The sequence below is a fragment of the Oenanthe melanoleuca genome, chromosome 3 (genome assembly GCF_029582105.1).
Source record: "Oenanthe melanoleuca isolate GR-GAL-2019-014 chromosome 3, OMel1.0, whole genome shotgun sequence".
Classification (NCBI taxonomy): domain Eukaryota; kingdom Metazoa; phylum Chordata; class Aves; order Passeriformes; family Muscicapidae; genus Oenanthe; species Oenanthe melanoleuca.
Window position 1 is genome coordinate 46024384 of NC_079336.1, and position 19065 is coordinate 46043448.

At 38.0% G+C, this 19065-nt stretch overlaps 2 protein-coding genes across 2 annotated transcripts in view; one reads left to right on the forward strand and one right to left on the reverse strand.

The window, feature by feature from the left end:
- NT5DC1 (5'-nucleotidase domain containing 1) overlaps window positions 1–19065 on the forward strand; it is a 121609-nt gene that overhangs the window by 16053 nt on the left and 86491 nt on the right. The window lies entirely within an intron of this gene.
- On the reverse strand, window positions 182–6754 carry COL10A1 (collagen type X alpha 1 chain). Its single transcript, XM_056487418.1, has 2 exons — window positions 6616–6754; window positions 182–2118 (listed from the first exon to the last, which is right to left on the reverse strand). Exons 1-2 carry the CDS (start codon window positions 6752–6754, stop codon window positions 224–226), a joined length of 2034 nt encoding a protein of 677 aa, XP_056343393.1. The 3' UTR covers window positions 182–223.

Here is a 19065-nt window from a genome sequence, read left to right on the forward strand (position 1 = left end):
AATTCAGTCAAACAATCTTCATTCAAAACAATTTTTTAATGACAATTTTCTAAAAACATACAATATTATTCTACGAGGTTTTAACCACTCTCTTCCACTTTCTCGCTCCCTCCTCCATTCCTGTTGCAACATTGAACTTGCATGACTGGCTAGGTACAAATCAGATCAGTACCTGGTTAAAACAGTCTGAAGGAGAGTGTGTCAGGATAGGGTAAGTGGGATGTTAGATGTGAGCAAAGAGGAAACCTGAGAAAGAAGAGTGAACATAGTCAGAGGAATAGAGACCATTAGATTCTGAATTGGGCAGTTGGAGCCATACTTGGTCATTCTCCATGAGATCAATGACAGCACTGCCAGAAGCCTGGTCAAGGTATCCTTTCTTGTACTCATCATAGGTGTACATAATTGGGGAACCATTTTTGTAGAGTGCAACCCAAACATTTGTTCCTTTTGCATGTACGTGGTAGGAGAAATAGTACAGTCCAGGTGTCCTGCAGGTGAAGATTCCTGTTCTGGGGTCATAGTGTTGCTGCCTATTGTACAAGATTTTATCAAATTTGATGGGGACTGTTGCTGCAGGGTAGGCTTTTGAGAGGATGACACTGAAAGCAGACACTGGCATCCCTGTCAGAGCTTGGTTTACTCCTCCTTTTATGAAAGATATCCCTGATAGCTCCCGAGATTCTCCTGCTTTAACATAGCCTTCAGGCATCTGAGGAATTACAGCTTGGCCAGGGGGACCAGGAGGACCTGGGGGGCCAGGCAAGCCAGGCTCACCATTGCTGCCTTTAGGGCCAGGGGGTCCAGGTGGTCCCATGGGTCCACTTAAGCCTTTTGTGGAAATGCCTGCTGGGCCCGGCAGTCCTGGTGCTCCTGGCTCACCCTTGGCACCAGGGGCTCCTGGCAGGCCAGGGGGGCCAATGGGCCCTCTGATCCCAGGTATTCCTGAAGGCCCTCTGGGCCCTGGCTCACCGTTGGTCCCTGGCACTCCCTTGGCTCCTTGTGGACCCATTGGACCAGGCAGCCCAGGGAGCCCAGCAGGGCCTGTATCTCCTTTTGCACCCGGGAGACCTGGGTGTCCCTTAGGACCAGCAAGACCCTGCTCACCTGGGTATCCCGGTTTTCCCTCTAATCCTGGTAGGCCTCGCTCCCCCTTGGCCCCTGGGAATCCTGGGTGGCCTGCAGGGCCCATGTCACCTTTGGGCCCAGGTAGGCCGTTCTCACCAGGCACACCTTTGAGTCCATGAGGGCCCATGCTTCCTGGTGGCCCGACTGGCCCTGGTTCTCCTGGCACACCAGCTGGACCTTGGTCTCCTTTAGGTCCTGGAAGGCCAGGAGGACCTTCAGGTCCTCTGTGTCCCTTCATCCCTGGCAATCCTGGCTTTCCAAAACCTGGGAGTCCCGGGGATCCAGGCAGCCCTGCAGGTCCAGGATGTCCCTTGGCTCCAGGGATACCTGCTGCTCCTGGTGGTCCCATTGGCCCAGGCTTGCCAATGCCAACTTCTCCAGGTTCGCCTGGGAGACCCTGTGGACCTGGGAGACCAACTGCTCCGGGTGCACCTGGAAAACCTCGGTCACCTTTCAGACCTGGCTGGCCTGGCAGGCCATTTTCACCAGGCTTCCCTATCCCAGCAGGGCCAGGGGGCCCCCGGGGTCCCTGTGGGCCTGGAAGACCCCTGCCGCCCGGGCGGCCTGGGATCCCGAATCCATTTTCTCCCTTTTGTCCATTTACCCCTGGGATACCTGGCTCTCCCTTCTCACCAGGGGGTCCCCTTGGCCCCTGAGCTCCTGGAGGGCCTTGTGGTCCTGGCTTGCCAGGGACGGTCAGTCCTGCGGGGCCGGGGGTGCCGGGGGGCCCCTGTGGCCCTCTTGCTCCTGGGAGTCCAGCAGGTCCGGGTTCTCCTTTCTCACCATTTAGTCCTCTTGCTCCTGGCTTTCCTGGTAGACCTGGTGCTCCTGGCTTTCCAACTGCAGAGAACCCAGGTGGTCCTGGGGGACCAGGGGGGCCCTGGGGACCTGGACTTCCAAAGCCTGGCTTTCCTGCAGGACCTGGTTGTCCTCTTGGTCCAGCGGGGCCTGGGGGCCCAGGGGGTCCTTGTTCCCCCCTGACCTGCACACCTGCGAGAGAGAGAAAACCAGATCAACCAGGGCACCTACAACATTTGCAGGCAGTGTAGCATGGTGGTAAAATGCAAGAAGGGTTAATTTAACTTCAAGCTCATAGAAGTCAAGTTTCAGCTGCTGTGTTGGTCACTGAGAACCTGACATTCAGCATAAAAGTGTTTCACAGCCCTTACAAGTAACTAGTGCAAATTTGTTGGAAATGTGAGATATAAGGCCTCTAGAAATTTAAATTTTTTTTGCTTCAATACATTCAGGGTCATCAGAGAGCTTAAAAAATGCTGTGCAAGTAGATGCAGACTATTAAGCAAGGAAATAAAAAAAACCCAGACAAGTAACAGATTTTGCAGGTCATCGGATTTGATGAATGAAATCACAGAAAGCTGTGCAGGTGCAGCAGCTTTTCAGAAATGACTTGGTGCTACATTTAAGTTGTTCTTCCCTGCCACGTCCTTTCAAAAGTGTCCCATTGCAATGGTGCTCTTTTGTAAATACATGAATGTTATGTTTTCAGATATTGTCTGAAAGACTTTTGTCTGTCATAAAAATTTCACACAGGGGCAAGGTTGCAACTGATAATTCATTTTACTGCTGTCAGAATTCTGATATTGTTATAGGATTTTTTAATACTACTTCATTTTCTTAGTTACCAAAACAGCAGGTGGAGCCACTTAACCAAATGTCACAAATAGAGGATTAAACAAACAAGCTCACTGTTTAGTTTTCTGTGTGCTTTGGAGAAGCTTGCAGCTTTATGTCGGAATTAGCATGCTGATTTGTTGCACATTACAATAAAGTTTAACACAGATACTGTGAGAGTACTTCAGCAGTTTGCAACAATTGGCAGCATTATAGAACAAAATGGCATATTTGTGATGGATGTTAATTTAAGAAATCATTTTAAAAATGAAAAGTGAAGGATGCAAAAAGAGCCTGGATTCTGTTTTTTATAACAGCAACACATCTGTTGAATGCTCATTTAGAAAATATTATTGATTAATCAACAATTGCATCAGCTACAATTTTTCATTTCAGTCTCTTACAAAAACACCAGTGTATGTATTACATATATATACACATGAAAATTTATACAATGACTATTTGTTTGTCTCTGATAATAAACTGCATTTTCCAATGTGGCTATGAACCAAAAGTGAGGTGAAGGAGGAAACTATTCTTCTACATATTGGTTTGTTTTGTTTTTAAATAGTAGAGGTATGCTTATGTTATACATTTGATTTTGGTTTGTTATTGGATCTGCAAGGTTGCCTTCTTCCTATATTGACAGGTAAATTGTTCTTATCTAGAAAGTGCAGAGAGTTCATTTTCTTTTCTGCTGATTCATAAAATCGGCACAAATGCATATCAACTTATTTTGCACATCTTCCTGTCTCATTCTTCTTAAGGCCATGAAAAGAAAGATAGCTGTTAAAATCCTACACATAGAAAACAAGCATGGTCTGTGATTTATAATATATTGACAGTTTGTTTTTGTGGCAAATTGTATCAGACTTTAGCTCAGAGTGTATCTCCTTAGTACTTTTACCATATTTTAGATGCAAATATTAGTTCTAGGTTCAGAGAGTGGTGGGTCCTTCTAATTTTGCCTAAGATGGTAAAGGCATTGTCAGCACTCATGTTGTTATAGAGATTTTCTGTGAGCTGTATTGTTCCAAAGTTGTGCTGCTTTTAGATTCAAATTGTAATTTTAATTGTGCTGTCTAGAAGCAGTGGTTATTCCTCTGAGGAGGGGACTGCTAAATTCGTTAATGAAGCAGAATTTATGCCAAGAACATTGAAGTACTGACTGGCTACTCTTTTACATGTCTCAGCACATACCTTGGTGCAAAATTTGTTTACATTCTCTAGTGCAATCAAACCCCATATATGTATTGAATTAAATATGTAGACTTTAGTATAACCTGCATTAATGGCTTATTTAAGCATTGCTAAACAGTGAAACCTTCTTCAATTATTGTTTTCAACTTGGGCTTTTCAAATACTTCAAGCCAGAGAGATACTGGTTAAAAAATTATGTTCTGGAGAGCTGTCAAGACCAATATTTTTTAAACAATTTCACCAAACTAAACAAAGCTTTAATACTCTTTCATTGCCAACAGAAATTGTGGGATCTGTTTTATGTTGTCCTGAGCCACCAGTTCAGGTTCAGACTGAAATTTCAGTTCAAGGCTGCTTTTTGACATAGCAGCACAAAGATACTTATTGGTAGCTATATCTGTAGAAGTCAATGTTTAGTCATCAAATTGGAAAAGTAAGCTATGATGAAAAGCTTGCCATTGCTACTTGGGCTTCTTTCAAATGGAACAACTCACTAGACAAAATCTGGATTCATTTTGTTCAGTAGGCTCCTATTTTATTCTTCCCAGATCATCTCACATTACAAGTGACAATCTCCAGCAGTCTTCTCTCTTTAAACTCTTCTAAAAACTCTTTATAGGATGCTTGTTTTCTGGACTCAGGAATAACAGTCTTCTATTTCAATGCTTGCTCACCAAATCAAAATTTGTCAAGCACTTTTGAATAACTGCACTTGCATGTCTGTAAAACTGCATGGTGTTCCTGCTATTGAGGTCTATGTTTCCTAAATCCAGAACATTTTATATTTCTCAGGTTTTGATATAATCATTCTCAACCTAGGATGAATTTTCACTCACATTAGGTTCTGTGTTTGTATATAAAGTGAAGACTTAGTTCAGGACAATTCATGTCCCCCTTTCACACCATTTTCTGTCTAGCCTGATTCTTGATTAATTTGTTGCTGGTTTCCCCCTTCCCAAATGTTTTCTATAGAGGGGGAAGAAGAACCACTATGAGGAGAAGTATGTGAAGTATTGTAGAGGATAGCCAAGTAAATATTATACTTTACTTAATAATAATATAAATAGATAAATTATTCTGAGTAAAGTAATAGAAAAGCAGAATGAAAAGTTAATGAGGAAGGAGGAAGGAAATGCATCATTTAACTCAGTGAAAATTCTAGTTAGTAAGTCCTCAGTGTAGCTGTTTATGAACATGTACCTAAATTTGATCCAGGAGTGCTAGGATTCCAGGAAGTCCTTGTGCTGAAGACAAGGGATGAAACTATGACAGTATTTTGGTACAGCCCAGGAGAATACTATGGGGGTAAGCAGCCATGCTGCTCTCACTTGTTTCTTGGAGCATGTGGGGTGGAGCTGGTTGGTATGGGGCCAGTGCTGACACCAGCTGGTATGAGACCAGAGTCTCTTTGAGCTCTATGTATGCTGTTTGTCATCAGACAGTCCATAGGATCTGTCTGCAGAGCTGTTCTGAATCAAAACCCCCTGAATGAAGATAATGTGGATACAATGCCCTGAGCAGCAATTCTGCTCTCCAGATTTGCCCATGTCCTTTTTCTGGTGAAGAGAAGCTTATTTGCTAATACTGTTTTCTGAGCCCCTCATTCAGTTTCCTCATTTCCTCCCAAGTGTGATTACTACAACTAAAAGTGGATGGGATACAGCAAAAAAAAGAAAATCGAAAAGACTTTTAATATCCTGATGATGTCTGGAAGAAAATAATGCTATTCTCAGGGAGTAAGGATGTTTACAAGGAAGATTCTCTTTTCTTAATTTTAGTGATGACAATTTTGAATAGTCATTATGGACCAGAAGCTTTGAGTTCAGGTTTTTTTTAAAAAAAGATGGCCTAAAGATGGAAAAATAGAAAAGAACTCAAACAATTTCAAACATTAGGGATAGTCACCTGTTTGACTTAAAGGGACAGAGAGGATAAACAGAAATAAAATGAAACAATGTAGCATTGCTGTTATGTATTGCCTATCCAAGCTGCCATAAGCCTGCTTTATGCAATGAAGAGGATTTTTTTAAATGTACGAAAGCTAGAATTGTTATATTCTAGTGCTTATCCTAATAATTAAAGCATAAGCTTAAATCACTTGTGAAAAACTATGTAGAAGTTTATGGCACATTTTTACAACTATATATGATTTTATTTTGTCATTCTAGGCTTTAAAAGGGTCTTCATTTGCCCATGTGTATCATTTATATATTTAAATTTGCACCTAAGGTCTATTTTGAGTGCAGATAATATGACAAAATATGTAAAAGTTCTTCCTGAATGTAGGTCTGTTGCTAGAAACCCCAGTGCTGAATCAAGAAATTTGAAGATAATTAGCATGTTGTACATCATTGTGTATACAATCGTGTTGTGTTACTCCCACTACTGAAGTAGAGATCTGGAGCTGTTACTTTCTGCTGTATATGCCTTTGGTGTTTATTGTGTAAAACATTTGTCTGACAGGTGTGCTTCTTTGTCAGAAGGAGCCAAATCCAGAGCCACTGTAAATTCTTTCTGAAGTGATAAAATTAATTCAATAAACCTAAACTGTTAGTGAAATTTGAATACCAGAAATATAAGCAAAGCGCTTTTGCTCATGTACTGAACCTCTAGGGATAATTGTGTTAGTTTATTATGAAAATATATTAAACTTACCTTGACTCTTTACATTGTATGGTAGAAAATGTGGTCCTTTCATGCTGGATTGCTTCTGATATCGCTCAGAAAAATATCCATCACCACCATGGACAATGTTCAGACAAAACAGCAGCAGTAAAGATATTTGTAAATGCATGTTTCCAAATCTGTTCTGTTTTAGAAAAGGTAGAGAAAGATTGTTGTAAAGAAAAGCTGTTTAGTTCTGGTTTTGGAGCATGAATAGATGAGTTTACCTAAATTATTGGTATTATTAGTAAATTATTTTATGCTTACTTACATCTGTTTTCACTAGTTTTGAAAAATGCTCTAAAGATAAGGGAATCAGCACTGCTATAATTTGAATGGTGGAGCTGTTGTATAGATAGATTAGAGGCAATAGTCTCACTCTTAGGAAAAGAATAATTTTGATTGGATGGCAGCCTATCCAAGACAACAGTATTCAGAAACAGTGGCTGTTTTAACTAGACCTCTAAAGTTCAGGAGTTCCATGTACCAAAACTCCTGAAAAGAAGAAAAGTTTTTAGTGAAAATACATGAACACTTCCATGATCTTACTGCCTCTGTCTAATGCTATAGCAAATGAAGGATGAAGTCCTGATTCCTTCAGCATAAGTGGCAAAAATCTCACCAAGGTTGAAACCTGTTTTTTACCTGTAGCCTTACGAAGAACTCCAGTGGCAGTGAGAATGCTGTCACTGGCCCTTAAATATTAATCCTCTTCCCTCCCCCCAGACAGAAAAGAGGCATCCTGAAGAAGTTACCTTCAAAACCAAAGAGAATAAAATGAAGTTGTGACATACCAAAATGTTGTGGAGCTCCAATGCAGAGTGGTAAAGGAGTGAATCCTCCTCTACTGAGGAGTTCTCCTGCCACTGGTGAGTGAGCAGAAGCTGATGATTTCCAGTGCCACCCTTGAGTATTTATCTGGTTTTCTCCTTAGTTGGGTTACTGCTGGACATAAGCTCCTCCCCCAAAATCAGTAAGCAGTAATTACCTGTGTGTGTATAAGTGTGTTTTTTAGGGGTGGGGGTGAGCTATTTTGGGCAGTCATCCTAGACTCTCTTAAGTGGTGTTTTTTGTTAGTTTTTTTTCCTCAATATTTTCTTGGATTTCTTATTGTTTATGAGATTGTATTGCTCATAGCTTGATTTTTCTAAAATTTTTTGGCCCATCTGTTTTTAGAATTGATACAGGTAACATTGGGAAAAATCATGAACTAGGAAGTAAGGTTAGTAATTCCAAGTATTCATTTAAATTTCTCTATAAATGTTTTAAGGAAAGACCTATACATCTTGAATTTTGATGAGCTGTTACTTTCAGGAATAACCCCACTAAAGTTTGTAAGGACCATTTATGTGAGTAACTAGAGGCTATTTATGTGAGTAATTGTTCATTGGGATAAAAGTGAAGAACTTCAAATCAATTAAGATGTTAATAAGGGAGTTGCCAGAAAACCTGATTACTTTTAAGCAGTTATTTTAGTAGATTATCTTCATGTTATATCTCTAGACTTCTGTTTTGATGTTGGAGGTATACTACTACACATATAATTCAAGTAATGTTTCTGAATTACGAAATCTTAAAATGCGAGTTCACCTTACAAAATGAGAACTTTATTGTGTGCAGTTGTTACAAATGTACTGAAATCCACACTGCTTAATTTTGCAAGTGTTAGCACAGGGTGATGTTTGGGGGTTGCAGTTAGTAAATTTAAGCTAATGCTGGTTTTAGTGTTGGTGGATCAAACCTGGTTATGGTTTTAGCTCTTAAGAGATTTTGTTAAACCAGTGTTACTTAATGGATTGTACCCACAGTTTGCAATTTCTTTTTTTTTTTAAATAAATCTTATAGTGATTCAGCATCACTTCATTGAAGTTCAGTACTAAATAGGCGGTAATTCTCAGTCCTTGAATTGTTTGTGACTCTGAATAATCTTTTAAAACTGAAGGTCAGAGACAAGAAACAACTCTTCTGATTAAGGATAAAACTGTAGAATTAAATATATAGTGCACTTTGCTTTAAGAAAAAATACTTACATATAAATTTTCTTTGTATTAAAACTCTTTCGCCAATTGTAGACTTCTTTGATATTCATATATGGTATTCAATTTTGTAGGAGTTATAGGAATACTAATAAATAATGTGTACTACTGTCAGTTCTCATGCATGGTAGATGCAGAAGGAACATCTGTTGCTGTTCCAACCATAAGACTGAGCTGGTGGCCCTGAGCCCTGTGGCTGCCCTGTGGAATGACAGGTTAACGTGGGCTGAATTTTACCTGCTCCATGTCTTTGTTTAATTCCACACTCTTCAGCTTTTTTGGCTTTTATGTATTATGGCAAATATCCTAGAACACAAGTTACTGTACTGAAAGGGACCAGTGGACCATCAAGTCTGTTCTGCTTCCAATTGTGTTAATATCTTTGCTTACTAGAGGACTGGATTAATGTTTTAACTTAAACTGGTGCAATAATTTATTCAATGTATTGTTGAACAGTTCTTTTCTTCTTCTTCTAGCCATCCTCTAAACACTATTCTTGTGCTATTTTGTAAATTACCCTTTTTGCTGCAAAGGTCTTCAGATTAACGCCTTCTTTCTCCATTAAGCTTGCATGCCTGACCTGGTCAGTGATTTTCAGAGAGTTTGCATATCTGAGATGATATTTCTACTCCCCACATATGTATTCAGTTTCTTTTAGACTTTCAGAGAAAGAAACTCTGTCCTCAGGTTTTTTGTGTAACTTCTCAAGGTGCTTTATTTTAAAAATTAGCACTATAAACTTAAATGAGAATCCAGTCATCCCCTTTTGACAGAGGCAGCAAATATATGGGCATAAAGTTTATTTCCTCCTTGAAAAAACACAGCTCCAGCCCCTTTTTTGGTTCATATAAATGTAAAAATAGCTTTTGATTTTTTAAAACATTTAAATATACAGCCCTCAGTGGGAAGTGTGGTTGTTGCTAATTTGACAATATTTGGTTAAGAACAGCAGGCGACAGTTTCATGCACACACAGTTTTGTGCTAATTTCTTGCCTAATTCATAAATACCCCCAAAGCAGGCACACTTATGTTACAAAAGCACCGATAATTTACACTGATATTTGCCCAGCAGCCTCGCTTCCTGCCTTGGCTCCCTCTGGGCAGGAAGGTGAATAATCTCTATGTGTGTCTGCATAAATAGGGATGATTGTGGGGTAAAAAGGTATATACAGGCAAACCCGTTGTCCTTGTGATTAACCTGAGCTCCACCCTATTGTGCTATCTTATGCCACTTCTTGGGCTTGAGGTTTTGTTTTTTGTGGGTCTGGAAGGTTGGGGAGAATTGGAATTCACTGCTTTGTATGCTTTCCCTGTTGCTGTGGCTCTTTCATATTGGCAGAGCACTAACATACATTTAGTGCTAAGCGTGCGTGTGAAAGGTGTGCTGTAGTATGTACTTGCTCTTGCAAAAAATACATGTAACAGACACACTTTGTATATCTATTTACAGTAATAGCACATTGTAACCTAGAAAGGTTATTTGCATAGCTGTTTTCAAAATACCAACTTTCGGATTCTTTGGTATTATGGTTACACATTTAGAAAATTGTTGTTGCTTACAAATGAAGGTGTCTTCACTCCTTCCTCCCCACAAATGTAAAAGTCAGGAATAAAATTGATCCATTCTACTACTTCAGAACTTGCTTATTAGTAGTGTACTGGCTGCATCTTCCCATTTAAAGGTAGTCACGTAGCAATGCAATAGCTTAAGTCCTAAGTATAACTGCAATAGAAAGACTCCAAATAGTCTTTATTGTCCACTGAATGGTACTGATGTCAAAGCCTCCAGTGCCATTTGCAGCAGTCTGCAGTGTTTCATCAGATTTGCTGACTAGGTGTTCTAATTGTTATTGAATGTTGCTGGAAAGCATGCACTTACACATGCTTTCCAAAACCCCTTTTTTTCTTCAGTCTCTTACTCCACAGAGTCTGGAAACATGTGTAACACAGAAGTGACACCATGATTTGGGAAATGGCAACTGGCTTTCACCACAACCGTGCAGGTTACTCACAAAGTGACTTGATTGAGTCCCACAATAAGCAACTGCTTACAAGGAAGAGGCATGGAACATCTTAAGCATAAATTGTAGTAAAACAATTAACCACTCCCTGTCATGCACCCTTCAAAAACAAAAAAAAAAAAAGGTTGTACTAAGTCCTTGCAGTAGCTGGGAACTGGCCAGTTATATTCTTGATGTTGAGGATACTCAGTATGAATATATTTATTGTTTTGACTTGGAGTATATGATCTTGGTTTTTGCACCATCTAAGCACAAGCCATGAGCTTAGTTTCAAATAACAGGGTTCTCTGAAAGTAATAACTCATGGCTTTAACTTGAAATTTGTCTTATTTTTAACAATAGGCCTTTAGTCTTAATCCTGACTTTTTTCCTTAAAATTGCTGCTATGGATTATAATTACTGTTTATGGTTAAAAATGGTACTCAGGGAACCTGGTCTGTGGAGGCTGCTTACTCCCTTTATTTGGATAAGTAATCTCAGTTGTGAAGGAAGAATCAAGAATGTAGTGGTGGGAGATTTTTCCTTTAATTTAAAAAAGACTGAAAAATGGGGAGCAATTTGTTATTGATGATATAAAGTCAAAACACTGTCAGCAACAGGACACAGTACTTTTGCTGTTTCTGGCTGAGGTCTAGTTTTCTTACCTGCTTGAAGTAACCTTGAAGAATGTCCTAGTCTGTGACAAGTTTTCGTCTATTAAAATGCTTGTACACAAAACATGTTGTAGTTTTGGAAAGGACTCTAACAGCAAAGGACTCTTAAGAGCTTCTAGCACCCTCTCTGGTGAATGAATTCTCCAGCCTCCAATTTTTAGTTTTCAAAGTAAGGTGTTTAAGAATTTCCACAAGAAGTTTGAAAACCTGCCATGAAATTAAAGAAATAATTTGGTTTCCTAATTTGTGGAATGCTTTATGGCACTGTGGAAACTCCTAAATCATGTCAACTCCATGGTTTAAAGCTGTCCTATTCTGTTACACAGTGATGAAGACTATTCTCATCTTCCCATGATAGCAGCCAGGCAAGCCCTTAATGGCAGTGCAGAGCAACGAAGTGTTCCACTGGACATAACAGGCCAAACTAAATACAGAGGGGTTTTAGCTTTTTATTGCCCACAGTCAAATGGACACAAAGGAATGGTAAATTGGAAAATTTGTTAACTCGATAGCTGTGGGAAATCTGAGTGGTTGGTTGTTTCTTTTGTTTTTGTTTGGTTTGTTTTGTATTTATTGTAACATTCTATTTACATGGAGGGTATTTTCTACTCCAACACTAGCTGCTTGGACTGCACAGGACTAGAAAACATCTTGGTAAAGGAAATATTTACCTTGCTAATTGAAAAATAAATAAGATTTATTTTGAGTTTCAGAATGCACATTGTCTTTTTTAATTAAGAGGCTTGTTCAGGTAATGCACAGGGCTGTTCAGCCCTATCTATATCCATATTTTGAGATATAATAAAGAATTATCTTCAAACAAACAAACCAAAACAAACTGTTACTCCTACAGTCCTGTTGTACTCTTTTTATAGACTTCAAGTCCTTATACTCTTTTAACACTTGTAATTGTGGTTGAGTAAATATCCTCCTTTCAAGTAGTAATGGAAAGATGGTCTGTATTTTTTCTGGCACTGCAAAATTGACTGCTGACCAGTTTGTCCTGTTCAACTCAAGTAACTGTTGATCATAAGCACTCTATTTAGTATAGCAGTATATTTAAATAGATGACACCCAGTTAAATATTTATAGTTGTATTCTGGTTGAGTTAACTTGCAGGGACACTGAATAACCATGTTGAAACCTCAAGAGAAGATGTTTTCCAAATGGCTTATAGAGAAAGCTTTGAGATCGACATGAATTTTTGACGAAACACTCCTCTGAGACAGATAGTATTATTGATTATTGCTTTCTAACAGCACTACATTGTTTATCACCATGTTCACTATGATTGTCACATGACAATCTTCACCCACCTTAGAGAATTTCTGGTAACTGAGAAAAAGATATCAACCAGAAGTACTGCTGTTAGAAAATATGTTTTCCTTGGGTATCCTGTTGGCCTGACCTTATTCCTCCCTCATTTTTGTATCTCCCTCCCCTGCTCCTGAAAGTGAAAACAATAAATATTGTTTAAATGAATGTATTAATTTGAAACTCCTATCAGATATGTATGTTTAATTGAAAACCAATCAGTTTCAAGATACTGAAAACACAAAGCTGGGTTTGTGTATTAGATATTCATCCTTTCTTTCACAAATGCCTTTCTAACTAAGTAGCATAAATGTTTAATTATATAAAGTTTTGTGTTTTCACTAGTTCTGTTTAAAAGTGCAGACATGCAGCTGATCGCACGACTTGCATTGAGAGGAAAAGTGGGATTTTGTTAACTTGTTGCACAGTTCAGGAAAATAAGATTTCCAGGAGCCTGGTCACTGAATAGACTGAGTAAATGCAAGCGTTATGCTCTGGATTTTAACAAGGGGATTCCACAAAACTCTTTTCTGGAGCCATTTAAACATAACAAGATACAGCCAGATAAAGAGGCTTCCAGTTCATTCTGGCTGAAGATGCTAATTTTCAGCCTTCTGGTTGATGTTGATTGCACTCCCAGTTGTTTCAATGCAATGGTTTATGAAGCTTTTCTTTAAGAATTTGATTTGGATTAAAATCAGTCGGGCTTTCCTGGGAGTGATGGAGGTAGGAGGCTTGTTTTCTGTAGATCCACATCATTTCACAGTGTGTTTAAAATTGTTTTTGACATGTTAAATAGATCATTAGTCTTTTAGAATTACTGCAAGTCTCTTCTTTCTATTTTAGTAAGTACCTGATGTTCTGTTTTAAAAAGAGCATTCACATAGAAATGTAAATATGCTAAGTAGTCATATTTTCCCAGTGAGGAGTATTTTTATTCATTTTTTTAATTCATGCTCTATTTTTTCACTGATTTTTTATTAGATTATTTAATATCTTTCTCTACCTCTGTGCTTGCTGTACTCAAGGTTTCTGTCAGAGTGCCCTGAACCACAGAGAATAAAGTAGAAACCATGGAAAAAAAGAGAGAGAACCACTTCTACTTTCCCAAAGGTGAAAAAGTTCATGCAGCTTCCTTTGGTATCCCGTAATTAGGAGAATCTGCCAAATAGTTGGTCAAAAATAGGTGTAACTGAGCTGCTTTTTCAAGTGTACCCACTGGAGCATGTAGTCAGCCTGCTGAATAGTCTCATTCATTGGCTATACTACCTGCTGTGGTTTGGACAATTGGCACAGGGTTGTTTTTAAACTTACATGTTTAAAAACAGGTGCCAAAGGGGGAAATCCAGACTTTTACAACCAGAACAAATAAAAAGTTGTCTGAGTCCATTTTAAAAATAAGATATTTGTTTGTTTTATTAAGTCTGGCATTTTAAATATTGTTGATTTGTTTTAATTTATTTAAATTGAAACTTTGAAAAATTATTTTAGTGGATGCATGTGCATATGGTGGGTGCGAGTCCTATGAGGAATAGTTGAGGAAGCTGAAGTTGTTTAGTCTAGAGGAAAGAGTCTCAGGTGGGACCTCATTTCTTTCTACCTGAAAAGAAGTTAGGGAGGTTTACAGTTTTTTTCCTAAGTAGAGAGTGATACAACAAGAGGAAACGGCCTCACAGTTGTACCAGGAGAGGGTTAGATTGGATACTAGGACAATTTTTTTTTTTTTTTTTTACCAAAAAGGGTTGTCAAGCATTGGAACAGGCTGCCCAGACAGGGGGTGGAGTCACCATTCCTGGAGGTATCTAAAAGAGCTGTATATGTGGTGTTTAGGGACATGGTTGGACTCGGCAGTGCTGAGTTAATGGTTAGACTTGATGATCCTATAGTTTTTTGAAATCTAAATGATTCTATGATTCTGTATAATTTTTTTGTACACTCTCACTTATGCAAAATAAGCTTGAGTCTATGAAGCCTAAGTGTTCCTGATGATTATTAATAGACTGGTTTTCATTTCAATTAGCTGAAATTGAATTTTTACAAGCATTATATTGTCTCAAAGGAGAGTCATAATTACTTGCTTTTAATAAAGTGCTAATGCAATGTCAGCTTTTATTATTATAGAAAACCAGGGCTACAAAGTATTACAGGTTTTATAGTTTTATTTGCTATATTACCTGACTCAAATCACAAGTTTCAATGTCTTCTGTAGGACATCATCTTATATAGGAGGAAAACCACATTAATATGAGGGATGATCTTTTTTTATGGACTTTACTAGTAGGCTTTTGCATTCAAAGCTTTGAGCACTAAAAGAGAGACTCATGTGAAGCAGATAGATACTTTCCACACTACTGATACAAAAACGCTGAGATACCAGGAAAGACAGCAACTCCCAAACTCATGACAGACAACCTGACCAAACTTCATCCTGTTTCCCAGGGTGATACTTGCTGCCCCTGCTGCTACTGTACTAAATGCTGAAAAAACAGATTGAAAATTGGACTTCTGCAGGAGGTGATGTGAAATGACTTCTGCACCCGTTGACAGTGGTCTCCAGAGATCACAGATACTCCACCAGTGTAATTCTGCTGCATACAAAAGTAAAAGTGGAGATAGGAGATGAGATAAGGATGAAAAGACTCATTTATCCATGTCACATAGTCCAAATTGTGATGTGGAGTCTGAACTATATAGTTATCTCATGCAACATCTCTCTTTAAAAAATCTTGTAGAACTTTTGGATTTGTCCCTCAAAAAGCTGTAGATTCCAGTTTGAGACCTACTGTAAGTATTTGCCTGCAGTGGGGAAAAGTATCATATGATGATTAGGGGGGCAACCTTTTAACAGCAGAAAATAAGGATTGCTCTAAATTAGTTTTCAACCAAAAATAAGTGTGGAATCTGGGAAGCTGTGGCTAAAATGAATTCTGTTACTTGATATGGTATCTATGTTAGTGTCATCACATCACTTAACATTAAATCTGGTGCATTAAATTCAGTTGTTCTATTGCTATTGCATGGCTTATCCAATTAATATCTGGTTATCCCTTTCTGCGCTAGAAACAAGGCAATGTTCTATCTTTATATTTGCATATTTGCAATCTCATTCTGCATGCTAGCTTTACCTTTTTTTTTTTAAGGTACTTTACATTTTTTCCAATAAAAGACTTCAGTATTAGATTTAGATGTAGTAGATTCAGAAAGAAACCTTATATACAGGAGATCCATCTGCAAATTCAGTAGAAGTTACAAGAATGAGATTTAGAATTTTATTTTTTTATTGAAACCCTTTTATATACCAGCTTGAAATATTTCTAAATAAAGCTGAGAATCTTGAAACAGTCTCTTTATTTCAGGACATAAACATAACACTATTTGTCTGTTGAAGTATTAGGTCAACAAGAATGCATGTTAGGTCATTCAGAGAGAGCTTATTGTTTCAGAAAATAGATCTTCTGTGTCTATAGAGCTGTGGTGGGATGTATTTGCTTACCTACATATTAGTAAGTAAAAGTAAAATTAAAATACTAGAATATTTTTCTCCTGTTTCATTTTTATACTGGTCTAAATCCAGATCTTTTCTGGTATGTCCTGTGTACATAAATTGTATTGGGTTTCAGAGTTGGATTCCACCTTTGGCTGTGCTGATGACCACAGGATGTTTACATGAACTATGGCAGACTTTTCCCTCTGAGGCTTTCCTGCAGTGCTATGTCCCTGAGACACTCAAGTCGTTTAGAACAGGGGGTTTTGTGCACCAATAGCTTGCAGGTACTTTAAGGGAAGATATATTTAGGGTAGTCTCATAGGGAGTGCCAACACTGTTGGAAAACCAAGGTGGCAAGGGCATGAGCAGAATTTATTTGATATGTGAAATAATCTCTGGTCAACCTTACAAACTATTTAAGTATAATTTTACTGCCTTTACCAGTTTCTAGAGATTAAAAATGCCAAATAAAGATAAAAGGAACTTTTACATTGACAAAGCAAGATCCATTTTACAAACTTAATTGGAATAGTGGACAATTTTGTCACATTATTGCTAAAACTGACTGAGAATGTTTAAACTTGTACTGGATCATCTTTTAGAAGAAGAGAAAGATCTCACTGTAAAAGTTTGTGTTCTCTAAGAAAACAATCTGAAATTTCTGCAGAATTTGATTAGAAGTTGTCAGAGTGGTGCTACCTATGAATCTCACAATTAGGGCTAAATGTTCTCTTGGGAACACAGGCTTTTGGTCTTTTGACAAGGAAAAGTCTAAAGTAGTCATATGTAAAGGACCTGTTTCTGTTGAGACTTGGCAGATTCAAGAATAGAGAGCAAGTTAAAATTCCAGTATCTTTAAACTATTTTTCTGTGGAATGATAGTGCAGGATGCACTACCATCCAGCTGTTCCGATGGTGCATTTTTGTGTCTAGTAGTTGGGAGCAGTTGGTTTGCATACTTGCATACAACTGCAGAAAAGAGATGATCAGCAAGACTACATTTTGTGTTTGGAGTTATTTTATGGAGTTATGTATACGTCTAAAATGTCTACTTGAAATAAAGCATGTTTTTTCCAAGTTAGACTAATGTTCAGGAAAGGACCTTAGGCTGTCCAAGTCTCAACTATCAGCTTATAATCAAGACCTGATGTCACCTAATTAGATTTCAGGTGACTGCACAGTGGCCCGTGAAGTAAAATATTCCATTTTTGGCACTGTTTTATGCAAATGTGGATCAGGCCTTTTATATTTTTTCAAGGACATATATGCTCTAAGTCTGCATTTAACAGAAAATTAATATATAAACAGTCTAACAACAGGTTTTGGGTTTCTGCAGCCAAGCTTATGGCCCATCAAAGCTTAATCATCTCCCTAAACCCCTACAACATAGCATTTTTCCTTGACTTCTGCATTTATGCCACATGCCTGGAAGGCACATAGGAAGCATTTCAAGTTTCTGCTCTTGTGTTAGGAAGGCAAAGTAGATGTGATTATATTCTGCCACTGCCTCTTCCAAAAGAAACACTCTTTTGGAGAGTGGTCCATTAAGCAACAAAGTAGGTGTGAGAACTTGACACTGAAGGTGTGCATAAGCTCTTTGGGGCATTTAGCTGCCAAACTCTAACAAGCCTTTATTGTACAAATGCAGTCAGAAATTTGTAATAATTGCATAAAATTTCATGGTAATGGCAGATTGGATATTTTGCACGTTGTACCACTATGTCCCAAATTCCAAACCTATGGAAAGACTTTTAATGCCTTGGAGCTGTTTGGCAAGATGTATATACAGGACTAGGGTAGAAACTTTTTTCATTATGTTTTTATTAAAGGATGAACAACCAGTTTTAAACAAATCTTTTTGAAAAAGCAAAAGCATGAGGTACAAGAAGTTGCACTTATTGCATGTATAAGGCATTGCAGTTGGACTGGTGAAAATTTGGCAGCTTTTTATCTGAAAACCTAATCCTGATGAAACCTCACAGTTCACACTAAAGATTAATTATATATGTGTCCTGTTACAACATCAGGTAATTATTTTAATGTTTAAAGTCTTCTCTTATGCTTTTTACAATTCAGGACATCAGGGTTCTTTTTAAGGAAAACTATTTTCATAGTCTTTGCTTTTAATTTTTGATGACATAGTATTTCATACTGTTATTAAAAGCTTTTGACCTACAAAAACTGGTATTGAAAGTTGTGTCCTAACACTCAGTAGCCATAAATTCAGATGAAATCTTCCCAAGGAAAAAGAAACCAACCCAAGAATGCAAGTGTTTCGTATGTACTTTATAGTACTGTGGTTTAAAGCATGGTGACTTGTTATCTCTGTGTTGTCTCTCTCCTTATTGGTAACTGTATCCCTCTGAGATCCTCTTGCCAAACAGGTGCTAGGAGTAACAAACTAGTGCTTTGGAAAAGTTGAAACTCACAACTAAACTAGCTTCAGGCTTGTCAACTCTTCCTGAAGGCATTTCTTTCCTTCTTCATCCCAAATATTTAGTAAGTTTTCAAATGGAGAACCTTTTAAAGATGAGTATTGCAATGTTCCTGGCTCTTTTTGAAGAACAGTGGATTTTTATTTTTTTTTTAAGTATGAAAAACAATGGCAAAGTCCATAAGAACTGTTTTTTTAATTCTGTTTTCCCAAGGTCTTTCATTTGTTTTTCTTAGTCTAGAAAAAAACAGTGCTCTAAATTTCAGTTATTGTCATTTTAAATGACGAAAAATTTAGAAAAACTTTCTGCATTGTCTGTGGTTTAGAACTGATTGGACTTTTATTGTTCCTCTCCTGTGTATATCAAAATAAAGAGGACTATAAATATGTTTAAGAATATGAATATATCTTTTGAGATATATCCCGTGGGGATGCTTTCCAAAACTGGTTGCTCATTACAACATGGAAGTACAGAGAGAGGATTAGAATTTTAAA

Bases quoted from the DNA above. Each gene is read 5' to 3' on its own strand.
- COL10A1 (XM_056487418.1), bottom strand. From the start codon at position 6,754: ATGCATTTACAAATATCTTTACTGCTGCTGTTTTGTCTGAACATTGTC. The intron at 2,119-6,615 runs GTAAGTTTAATA...TCTCTCTCGCAG, and splicing joins ATACAATGTAAAGAGTCAAG to GTGTGCAGGTCAGGGGGGAA.